At 39.9% G+C, this 12985-nt stretch overlaps 1 protein-coding gene across 1 annotated transcript in view; it reads left to right on the plus strand.

Moving 5' to 3' along the window:
• The first annotated feature begins 267 nt into the window (after positions 1–267).
• The window catches only part of crybg2 (crystallin beta-gamma domain containing 2), a 43275-nt gene continuing 30557 nt past the window's right edge, over positions 268–12985 (plus strand). Inside the window, exons 1-3 of the mRNA XM_027287197.1 lie at positions 268–752; positions 8084–8171; positions 12733–12888. Coding sequence (XP_027142998.1) covers positions 559–752; positions 8084–8171; positions 12733–12888 — 438 coding nt within the window. The 5' untranslated portion in view covers positions 268–558. The remainder of the gene's footprint in view (positions 753–8083; positions 8172–12732; positions 12889–12985) is intronic.

Consider the following 12985-nt stretch of genomic DNA (forward strand, 5'->3'; position numbering starts at 1 on the left):
TTCAGTATCATCAATAAGCTCAACTCTCAGCTATTTTCTTCAAGAATGGGCTGGATGTGAATGCTGTGGTGGGAAAGGTGGGAAATCCCATGTCATGTTCCTAGGCTTAATTTATTATGTAATTTTTATTTTTTAATATATATTTTTTTAATATTTTCTTTTGACCTCACTCAGATATGGACAGGAAACTGACACGTAGCAAAAGGCAGCATGTTGGCACAGGATTGAAAACAATATATAGATACAATATATAAAGAGAGTGGGTGTCTGTACTTGGGTGTGAGAGGAGCGCTGTCATTGGGAGGCTGTCCGGGTTTGGGTGTTGCTCCTCGGGGGCGTGTCGCCACACCTGAGCTCTGCATACCGCACAGTGAAATGAAGCGGCAGCTCAGCTGCAGCTGTCACCTGTCAGCAAGACTCATCCGTGCGGTTTTTTTCCACTCCTGGAATCTTTCCATCCGGTTTTAATGAGTGGATCACCAGTGGGAGAGCCGTTGTGACTCGCGTGAAGACCCGCCAGTCCTCCTCCAGCCCCGGTGACTTCACCCCAGCAGAGAGATGGCGAAGAGTTCAGGCAGAAAGTCTCTGAAAAGTTTGTTCTCCAGGAGCGAAGCCAGCCTGGTCGCTCCGGTGGAGAAGGATGTGGACAAGAGTGAGGGAGAGAAGAAGAGGTTCAAGTTCTTGAAGCTGAAGTTGAAGTCGAAGAATAGCTCTGCCTCAGAGCCGGCCAATGAGAACCAGCAGGTGATCAGGTATGCTCGCAGAATGTCATGACTTGTGGCTGCAGCCGCTTTTCGTGCCTGTGCCAGGAGGCTTCTGATGGAGACATGAGCAACGTGTGCAGCTTTAAAGAGCTGGAGCTGCACACAGCCTGCAGTGCTAACTCTCCAGCTGCATGTTTTCAGCTCTCAGTTTGCTGGTACTTATTGCCATTCATCAATATTGCACAGACCGTTTGCATCTTGTGTGCTATGGACTTTTGCATTAGTGCTTTCTCAGTTTCTCAGATGTCCAGCGGTCAGTGCAGATGTTTGAAAGGTCAATATAAGCTGAAAAGGGTTATTTCTATAACCCATGAGTCTGAACATGATTCAGTGCATATTAATGTAGAGAGCCCAGGAGGATTGTGTCAGAAGGCTCTGTCTAGACAGAACTGTTGAAATGTGCACTGAGAAGTCCATAAAATTCAGTGTGTTCTCTCAGGCATTATGCAATTGTGCCAGAGAGCTAATGAAAAATGCATAAATTAAACTTCAGTTATCTGAAAGCTTGCTTCAGGGACTCACAGTGAAACAGCTCAAAGATTTCCTTTAAGTCAAACATACCGCAGCACTGTTGGCTTCTTTTTAGTCAAAGACAAAATACATGATGGAATATTTATTGTACATCATTGTCTGAGGGGAGCAGTAAAACGTCTGGTACTCACTTCATGAACGTGAACTGTCATCTTTTCAAAAGCTGAAGCTATTAGTAAATTAATTGATGATCGATCAACAGGAAATAAATCATCAACTCTTTTGAATGTTGATCTTTCTGTCGTTTTCTCATGTAAGGATACCAGAATCTGGTTCTAGCTTTTTCATATGCACATGTTGGTGTGTTCTTGGTCATCTTTGATATTAAACTGAATATTTTTGGCTTTTGTTGACTTGTTATGCTCAACCAACTAACAAAAGCCAGATATTCAGCAGTGTCAGATATTTTTCACTGTTTTCTGACAGTTTAAGGACTAAATGATTCATGGATTCAGTGAAAAAAGAACTGGCAGAGTATTCAATAATAGAAATGATCATTATTTGCAGGGCTAGTGAAAAAGTAGAAGCCGTCTGAGACTTTCTGTTTACAGAAAGAAAAACAAAGGTGAAAAACAAGCAGGATCTCTGAAACCTAGCCCTCAGCACTTTTCATCATATGATGCTCTGGAGGCAGGCTGTTGAGCAATAAAGTCATTACAAACAGAGCTGGAAACACCATCTGCTAAACTGTGATATGACCATTTGTAAACAACACTGCCGCGAGCTAGACAAACAGTGTGATGAATGAGATACAGTTATCTCTGGACAAAGAGCAGCGTCTTTCTGATATAATATATTGATAAGCCAATATTGGCTGATAGGTACAATACTGTAGATCCAACGGTCCAAACACGTGTCCAAAGCATTGTTGGTGTCACTCTTCATGTTGCTTTAGTTCAGCGATGCTACTATCAGTGGACTGTACTGATAATGTTCATAGACAAACCTAATCCACAACTGCTTTACATGAACATCAAGCACAAACACAAAAAATCCATACAAACATACAAACACAAAGCATACAGAAACCAGACCTCGCCTAGAACAAATTCTTTGGAATGGAAAAGAAGTGTCTTTAAATGTAGTTTGAAACAGTCAGCAGATTCAGTAGATCTAAGCAGAGGGGTCATCGTTCTGGAGTCTGGGCAGCAGAAGAGCTGTCACTTTTGGGTTTAGATTTGGCATGCGGTAAAGCCATCAGGTTGTGGTTGGATGACCTTAGGGGCTGCTTGGTTGTGTAACGGCTCAATTGTTTGGAAATGTAGACAGGAGCTAAGCCATGTTACACCTTATTATAAAGAATCTTCAAATCAGTCCTGAACTTTCTAAATACAACAAGTCTAAAATAGAAAGTGTGAAATCTACATCCAGTCCTACTTAGTAGCGCAGCTGCTGCATTTTGTACACACTGGAGACGTCCCAGGGCAGCTTGGGATTGAAAATAGACAAGAATAACACTGTAGATGATAAAAGTTCTTAAAGCCGATTAATAATAATAATAATAATAATACATTCCTAATACTTACTAATACTAATCATAAATAATAATAATAATAAACTATTTGTTGACATGATTAGATAACATAAGTTGAGTGAACTCCAGGTCTTTGTAGCCACTGAGCCGCTGTGGAGAGTGTCTAAAATCATCTGGTTTTACTCGAGTGTTGTCGAGTGTTGTCGACATTGATAGGATGTACAACCAAAGCATCCCGTATAACAAAGAGACAGACCCACAGAGACCAAATGTGACATAAACCACACTAGGGCTTTCTCTGAGATACCAGCCAATGTTTTTAGATGATCATTGAAGATGGAATGATCAACGCCTTCACAAAGTAACAATAAGATGTGTGTGTCATCCTGCATGATGTCATTACTCTTCATCAAGCGGGTTCAAGACAGTGTTTCTGGAAAAGCCAGATTAAAATCCATCCAAAATATTCACCAGCAAAGGAGAAACAAAGTTTTTACAGGACTTGAAATGGGTTTAAAATAGTTTAGAACAGATTCATTGAGGCCCGGTTTAAAAGTGACCTGACACCAGTGGTCTTAAATTCACTCTGGGACAGAACCGGCGGTGAGCAACAGGTTTATAATAGTAAGAACAGCAGGACCAGTGACAGGTAGGACCTCTTTAGAAAATATGGATGGCAAAACATTACGTTGGCAGGAAGACTGGCGCTGACTAGATATTGTCCCTATGAGCTAGTTTGTGGACAAATTGGGTTGAAGTTTGGAACATTAGTAGATAGATGAGAGGAGAGCAGGGGCACCGTGTTGGATCTGATGCTTTTTACATCAGCATTTCAACCACTTGTAGTTGGCCTAGAGTAAGAACTGTCAGAGCCAAAATGCAATACATGCAGTACATGCATAAACACTTTAAATATTCATCTTGTTAGTCTGAAATGTTTACAGGAGAATTCAGACAAAGCACAATATATATAAGCAAAGGTGTGTGTGTAAACACACAGGTGAGGCACCCTGTCTATGAATGTCACATGTCATGACAGTGTGATCATGGTATTTGTTGGTTTGTAGGCCAGACTGCAGGAGTGCTCGTGTTTGCACAGGGAAAAAAACAAAGGATGAGCTGACACTGAGAGTACGGTCTCTGCACACACTTGTCGCCTCCAGTCTCAGAGTGTAATCCCACTGTGGTAAATATGTTCAGCTGTACTCGAGTATTTGTTCTGATTACATTACTTATGATCAAACAGCCAAACATCAACCAGCAGCAACAGCAGACACAGCAGCAGCTAATATTACTGACTAGTCTAACAGCAACTCTGTGCTAGGACAGCAAAAGAGCCGTAGCTTTTGGTTCTACATCTGGTGTAGTAGTTATACCAACAGGTTAGTCCAAAGTTACATACAGGACAGGCATACGAGGACAGACGTTATTTTATGGTAGAAAAGTTCTGTAATAATTCTTTAATAATAATAATCACTTGAAATGAACTTCCATATTAACATTTGTATTAAAGTCATGTGCAGAATGCATTCTCTAATTGTTGACATTGTAGATGGATGTCATAGATCAGAGTTAAATCCAGATCTAGATTAAATCTGTTTTTGTTGTTGTAGTTAAGGATTGAGTGTTAATCTCTGTCCAGGGTTTTGTCTGGCTAAGATTTATTCAGCTTGTTTTGACTACATAGCTTCAGTTCAAGGGGACATCAAAGTCACATCTGAAGCCTCAAGCAAGTCAAACACACCCTTTAAGATTTGCTGGCCTTCAGGCTGGGGCTGTGGATTAATAAAGGCACTGTGGAGAAACCTGCCACTCTGCATGCCTACTTCATTGTCATGAAACTACTAATCAATTACACAACTGCACACACACACATCACTGTGCCAACGGAGACAGGTCAGCAACATGTTAGTCAATTGTGTTTAAATATCTGACATTGCTCAGAACAATCGACTTCAAAGTGAGTCACTGTATTGTGGAACCTGTTGGCTTTGGAGTTAACCCGCTGCTTACAGACAGTGATACACACACACACTTCCTTTGTTACAAATACTTCTTTAAAAACTGAAAACTACAAGTGTCATGTTTCTTGTTTTCATTCATATCTACAGAAGCCGCATGTTCAACATGTTGAACTGACATGTTTCTACAGAAGCCCAGAAAGGACAAACTAAACACTGAAATCTACAAATAAACTGCTAGATGTCACTAAATCCTGCACACCGCTCCTTGAACATGTTTTTTTAATAAGTTGTGACCAAGATGTACACAAAGCCTGTCTCCTAGAAATGATATTTATATATTACTAAATTGTTCTTTGAGTGAATGGAGTGCTACATTTATCTACAGCATGTCATAGGGAGGTTGGCGGAGAGGATGATGGATGTAGAAAGCAGTGCAGAGTCAGAGTTTTGGCAGCAGAAACCCTTTGGTTATGATCCGGAATGGAAGTAACCCAAGAATCGCCTTGTATATGAAAATCTGCCAGCGTGTGCACCTGTGGGTTGCTAAACCAGAAATTCCTACCAAGCATTGAGCTCACAGTGGTGAGTCAGGCCTTCCCGGCTTGTTGTGAATCTGAGGGAAATCTCTATGCCTGATCAGGGGAACGCATGTATAAAATCATCCAATGGTGCTGTTGTTGCATGTGAACCATTGACTGAGTTCATCCTCAGGTGGCATTCAGCTTTTCTGTACAATGCCTGGCTGTTACAGGCCAGGTTAAATATTAGTTACTAAAAAAATATATATAATCATTCAAAGGTAAAGATAGACTTGTAAAATCGATGATCTGCTTGAGTTAGTAAATTTATGTCACTGTTAAGTTCATTTTATATCTGTTCCATTCAGTCCATTGTTCGTGGTTAAATAGGAGCATTGATTCCAAATGACACCACTGACCAAAAATGCCTGAAGTACATGATTAAATACCAGTCAGACAAAAGATATTAATGATCCTTTGTTTAATGGAGGGATCCCGTCTTTCTCTGCAAACAGTATTCGGTCATTTATTGACACATTTGAACTAATTCTGCATGTTTCACTGCGTGTATTTCATAATTTGACTGAAACCAATCGGCTGCAGAGGTTAGACTATCAGCACCAGTCTGCCTCTTGTTGTGCATGTACTTCAAGTAGAGTAAGCAAATGGGTGTGCTGATGAATCCCAACATCAGATAATTAAATGATAGCTGTGTGCTCTGAACCAATGCAAACAGACAAACATTTACTTTAATACGTCTCTTTCAGGTAATAATACTGGTGTGATGATAGCAGCACCTGGAAAAACAGCAGTGAGGCTGTCGGCAGATGAGAGAAACGGTGAAACTGGTGAAAGTGTCCTCCAGCAAGATGCTGAACCAGTCAGTGTGTGCATGTGTGTGTATTGGTGAGCTTAGTATCAGCGTTAGTGCTTCGGATAAGCAGTGGTGCATCGCTCCTGATGAGCACCTTACAGCTTACAGCTGCCATCAGTGTGTGAAAGTGACAAGTGTCTTTCAGTGGTCGGTAGATCAGAAACTAGAAAGCTGAGTAACAACAACCAGCAGAGTCATGTGTCGTCTCCCTCGGGTCCTGGTTATGCATGTAACTCATCCAACAGGATTTTAGAGGAAAGTGTCATTTCTGTGTTTGCCGAGAGCTAAGTGAGATGATGGATGTCATTGTGTTTGTGTATCGGTACAGTAAATGTAGCTGGGGCAAGCAGTTGTATTAGCTTAGCTTAGCATGAAGACTGGGAAAATGAGTTTTTGTTTGGTCTATGTACAGATTAAACACAGTTATGTTTATCGTTGAGCTTCAGAGGCGCCGGTAGCTGGAGTTTGTTGCTTTTGGACAGAGCCAGGGTAGCTGCTCCCTCTGTTTCTAGTCTTAATGCTAAGCTAGTGCTACTCTGGCTACATAATGTACTGTATGAAATCAAATAAGCATATTTCTGTCTGAGGTGCTGTCTGTTTCAGTCCATCTGCATATGGAAAACGTGTGGTTTGGCTGCAGCAAGTGTCTGCTAGTTTGTAGATAGAGATGCAAATATATAAAGTTTCACTGCAGCTCCCTCCCCCCTCCCCCTCCTCCTCTTAGTCTTGTTCTTATGCAAACAAACATGTCCACATTTTACTGCATGGAATGAACAAAAGGCACTTCTCTCAGTTACACCCTGTTCAATGCCCACGTCAAGATTGTTATTATTATTATTTTCTGAATGTGAGGCAGTGTGGTGTGTTGTACGTTTTTTGCAGATTTCTGGGTATCCTGTGTGTGTGTGTTGACATGTAAACACATCACCCGGTGACAAAGATATGCCGATATGATCTCTGGACATTTTATCGCAGCTAAAACAATGGTTCATCCAACAGCTCGTCTCACACTAGCACGCCGCAGCGGTTCATACAGCTGATGTGCTGACGGCTGCCGTGCAAGAAAAATGACAAGCATACAACATTTGTTTACAAAACTGTGTTTATGGGGTCATGCATGTGTGTGAGTCTCTCATATTATATAACAGTGCAAACTCTCAACTGTCGAAGCTGCTTTAGGCATTTAAACATGGAAAAGTTAAAGCAGTTGTCCCCTACTGTATATGGGTTATGTCATTTCTGTCACTGTATATGGGTTATGGGAAAAGTTCAGACATGTACAACAGCAAATGAAATGTGTGTGCATGTGTGCCATGCACGGTTTTTGAACTCACAGTGGTCTATAAATCGTGGCGCTGTCATGTTTGCTTGTCATTTGGCGTCCAGTTGTGCAAAGGAAAACATCCTTTGTGTATGAAGCAACCTTTGTACCGTTTGCTTGATGTGATGACAGCTCATGATTATTGATGGAGCCTCTCTGTTGACTTTGAAGCACATGCAGCTGCACACTGAAACCAACATCCCCGAACACGAGTTGGAAACACTTCTGATGACTGAAAGCCAAAAAAGGCCTGATGTTTCACCACAGTTTCTTTTTTTATGTGACAGCTAATGAAGCTCCAAAGCAAGTTTTTATGTTTATTAACTTGAACTGGATTGTGTAATTCGTTTTTCTTATAATTAACATGGAACGCTGTTTTAAGAAACATTTTCTGTTTAGCCGGTTCTGGTCAACATTCCCTAAGCAGTGATTCACTGCTTTATTAAGCCAAGTAGCATTTTTAAACTGAGTGACATGTATTCATAATATGTCTGATGCACCACCTCAGTACACTGTACTGTATGGGAGCAAAACATTTCATTTCTCTCAGCAGTTCCACAGCAGGTCAACCAAACTGTCCATTATGATGAGAAACTCTACTGATTTCATATGTCTGATCTGATCTTGTGCCCCTCAGTGCTGTTAAGGCCGAGATCAGAGAGGCAGACAACAACATCTCGGACAGCAAGAAGTCTTTTCTCTACGGCACGGCACCAAGGTCAAAGGTCAGTCCAGCTGCTTTCATTGCTGAGCTGTGTTAACAGGTCATTTATAAGGAAGACATAGATAGAGAACTCATCTATTCAAATTATATTGAGGTTTAAACTGACTATGCAGAGTTAAGAGCAAGGTTACTCCACCCACGCGCCACCTCTTTGCCCATTTTTGGATGAGCTGGGAGGCGTCAGAGGCAGGAATGTCACCATGGTGACAGCCATCGCCTCCACACTGAGCTTCACAACTCTTCAGAATCCTGTGGTGATGTCACAGAGACTACGTTCATGTCTTATACAGTCTGTGCATTTACATGTTTGACACACACATACACTCAGAATGTGACTCTAAGTATGAACGTGCTGCAGACATGAGCCACACATCACAGTGTGACTCTGACTGTGTGTCACACTGTGAAAGCAGAATATCGTCAGCAAACTGAGTGATGAATGTTATTTTGGCTTATTCCACTGGTTTGGGTAATACTTCGGTTCCAGCATGTGTTTTAATTTTTATTTTATTTTTTATTTTTTTTGGTTAATATTTTTGGGCCTTTTTTCAAGCTTTGTTTTTGACAGAGACAGCTGAAGAGTGACAGGAATGTAGGGAGAGAGAGTGAAGAGTGACAGGAATGTAGGGAGAGAGAGAGATGGGGAATGACATGCAGCAAAGGATTCGGATTCGAACCCTGGGCCACTGCTAAGCCTCTGTACATGAGGCGGATGCTCTACCAGCTGAGCTAATCAACCCTGCATGTGTTTTAGTTGACATTATCAAAAATTATGTCAATTCAGTTTGATTTATACAGTGTCAATTCATAACAGGTTATCTCATGACACTTTCCACATAGACTGACTCTTGACTGTAAAAGAAAACCTCACCTGATGGCCCTGGTGGAGCCATGAGGCTCTGGGCGGAGCCATCAGCTGAAAAAAGGCAATATGATGACAAAAGAATTTGAACAGTTCTATATGAATGTAAATGAATGTAGGTTTGCACATACAGAAAAAAAGAAGCTCAGGCAGAGACAGAGAGAGCTGAATCAAGAGGTTTTACATTTGTTGTTTTCATGAATACAGTGACTGACACAGAAGCAGGACACTTTTTTGTTCTTACGAGATTCCAGCTGACTAATGCAGTCTACATAATAAACCGAACCAATAAATTTTTTTTGAATACGGCACTTTTCTTAACATTACAAAGTGCATCACAGAAAATAAAATACAGAAGCCAAAATAAAAAAAAACAAAAGATCATAAACATAAAGGAGGATAAAATAAAGCTAAAAATGTGAAATGGCAAGAATGGAATGATAAAATCTGGAAACATAATATTCATAAATGCTTTCTATAAAAGAAGCCAGTGATGATATGTGCTGTCTGATCTCAGTAGACGACCACAGTAATGCCCCAACATATAGGGAGTCAATCAAAGATGTTTAGCCATCCTGCTGATCATCATTCATTAATAAAATGAATGAAACACAGGAGCATTTTTACCACAGTTATAATCGATATAAAAATGTGGAAATTTAAATGGCTAACTGCCAGACACAGCCTTGCTCTGCCCTGAAATGATTCCCTTTGTGGTGAAGTGTTCTTCATCAACTCACTCCACAGCTCTCTGGATTAGAACTTCGTTTTTTTTGTTTTTTAGCATTTCTTACTGCATTATGTGCCAATAAAATCTGTCTTTAACACGAAATGCTGATTACACCTGATTAGACTGATACAGAAAAGTTTTTTCTCTGCTTCTCTGCCGCCCGGGACTCCTAACTTCACATTAGCCCCTGTAGCAACTAATGTCAAGCACATGATTTAATGATTTTAATCTTAAATTCTCAATTTGTTTCTGTCCCTCAAGTGTTTCACATTCTATCTCACATGGACTGACAGAAATCACTTGGAATGATATATTTCTTGTAGATTTATAATTTTGGTGGGTAAAATTCTCACATTTCAGACCTGTGTGTGTTTTTTTTAAAGATCAGGTCAGAAGCTTGTCTGAACAAGACTTTTTATGGGATTTCCATTCTGTTGTGAAAGACCCCGTTAAGGTGACTTTAACTGTAGCACCTATGATTTACAGAATCCGTCTTGAGGCCTTGCCTCCTTAACTCTGATCCCCATAAGCGCACACTCATAGATAACTCTGATATTCACAACGAATGACAATGATCATATTTATCGATTGTTATTATTTAACCACACTCACCTAAAAAACACCCACAAAGATACAAGTGATCAACATGTAGGACTCCTCTGTGGAGGGCACAGTGTCTCAAAAATAGCACACACTGACACAAACACACTGTTCATATGTTTTCATGTCGCAATAGATTTAATACAGAATTGGACAAAGAAAGACTTTTTATTCCCTCCAGCAGAGGGCGCCAGCACTTTACTAACAGCAGTGTTTTGCTGAAACTCAAATCTGATCTGACTGCTGTGGAGCCGAGCCTTGTAATACAGTGCATACCGTGCAGCATGTCAGCTTGAACTTCATGGAGTATGAGTTCAGGTGCATGTGTTTACTGTCAATATTAAAGTGATGCAGAACAGGCTTATTGAAGACAGACTAAAGACTTGAAGAAGAGTCTTGTGACTTTGAGCATCACAAGCGGACCAGAACATGAGATAACTTTCGTGTCTTTAGTAGTTTGGACATTGGAGGTGTCTTGGGTCATAAAAAGTGTGTTCACATAAAAAAAAAAAAAAAAAAAAGTCTAGATCATGAACATGAACTCTAGTCCAACATCGTCCCCTTTGCTTTTGTGTAGCTCCATGGTCAAGTTTAACTCCAACAAGGAATGCCACAGGTCACTTGATCAGTGTATCTCTGAATATGAATGACTTTGTTTTATTCTGTTTATGTCATCAGTAATAACCTGTGCTGAACAGTGGGCACTCGTAATGACAGTTACAGAAGAAAAGTCATAAAGTGTGCCTTCATCTGCTTGTCATACCACACCAAATAAAGCATTGTCACTGAACACATTAGAGAGGCTGATTTGCAGTGAAACTGATTGGATTATTGGGAGGGGCATTTATTAAGAAAAACTTGAAAGGGTTTTTTTCATATTATTATTTGCAAAAACTTTAAAACTTAATCTGCATGTGTTGTGAATTCAAAGTTAAAACTGTTTTTAATGGTAGCACACAATGATATGTTGAATCACTGAATTTATAGTGAAATAATACATTCAAAATAAATTTACATGTGGCTCTTTATCGTTGTATTTACTTTATATCTCTTTAATGTACTTAACTTTCGATGTATAACGCAGCAGAGTTGCCCTGTCCACCCACTACAATCTAAACTATGACTCCACTTTGACTCATGACTGTTGTCTTTGCTTCTCATTCTTTCCAAACTATCCATCACTGAACGAAAAATTCAGGTAGGCACACCCAGTGAAAAAGCTGGCCGGTAGCAGTGTCAGGCTTGTGTTCCATTATCTTTTGTCTTGACCGAAACAACCAAACATGCATAGATTAGCATCACTTTAATCTTTTCAATCAATGCTCAGGTTCCTTTTTTTACAATATCTGATAAGAGATTCTTACGTAATAGTAGGTGTTCTCCCAACATGTTCCCATTTATTTTTAAACTTTTCCAGATTCCCAGTTATTTGATCAACAAAGTGATAGACAGACAGACAGACAGACAGACAGACAGACAGACAGACAGACAGACAGACAGACAGACAGACAGACAGACAGACAGACAGACAAGAATATTGTATAAATATGATATATAATATCAATATGGTTAATATTAACACATATCACATATGATATGAAGTATATGTTCCAGTATTGGAGTGCAAAGGTCACAGGTAGATTTAGTCCAGTTCTGTAATATGGCTCTGACATAGGTTACAAGTGTTGTAACAAATATGACCCAAACTAAGTCACTCCAGATTCTTTGGTGATAAACTGACTCTCACTGGCTGCATATGTTATTTGTTATAAATATATGCTGTACTTTATGTACTGCATGCTATATGAGCTACATGATATGTCTTATTAAACATTAAAATAAACCGTAAGTTGCATGAATCTGTTTATTTTTACCGGCAACACCAAACCACACTCTTTGAGTCAGCAGCTCCCAGCTTTAGTACATCGTGTTCTACACGTCCTACACGAAGTCCTTCATTTTTTTTAAGGGTGGAGCAACATTTATTGCTTGAATGAAGTTAGGGTGTCAGCTGTGTTTCTTGTGTTTAAGGATGAGATTTTTTATGTGTCATATCCTCATTCTTAACACTGAAGTCAATCAGTGTTTGGAAGTTTCCAATTAACTCATGACAAGGGCTGAAACCAGTAAGTTTGTTTGGCGTACATACTGTATGGTCTGAATAAAGACTTTATGTTTTATTTAATAAAAGGTTGATGATGATGGGGGATTTCTTTATACATAGTTAGCTTCCTAATAATTGATCACATAGACAGTATTGATTAAGGTTGTAGATTTGTATGTTTACATGTTTCTGTTGCATTTTGCATTTCTCCCTCCCTCTCTTCCTGCCTCATTTTCCATCCCTCCATCTTTCCTTCTTCCTCTCAGGGAAAAGAATTCAGCTACTCAGAGCTGGACCTCCGAAAGCCCAACAGGTTTGCCACCTTTTCCTTTGGTCTCAGAAAGAGGAAGAAGAAATATGAAGAGGATATGTCCAAGAGCACGTTTGGCCTTCATAGCCCAGGGATCAACGAGCATGAGGAGGTAACCTCATTCCCTCAGTGTTGTTTCCATCAGTGAAGGTTTTTTTTATTATTATTTAAATTGTAACAATTTCAAAGTTAAGTTGCTTTCATTTTGG

Source organism: Larimichthys crocea, chromosome XIII (assembly GCF_000972845.2).
Source record: "Larimichthys crocea isolate SSNF chromosome XIII, L_crocea_2.0, whole genome shotgun sequence".
In the NCBI taxonomy this organism is placed as follows: Eukaryota; Metazoa; Chordata; class Actinopteri; family Sciaenidae; genus Larimichthys; species Larimichthys crocea.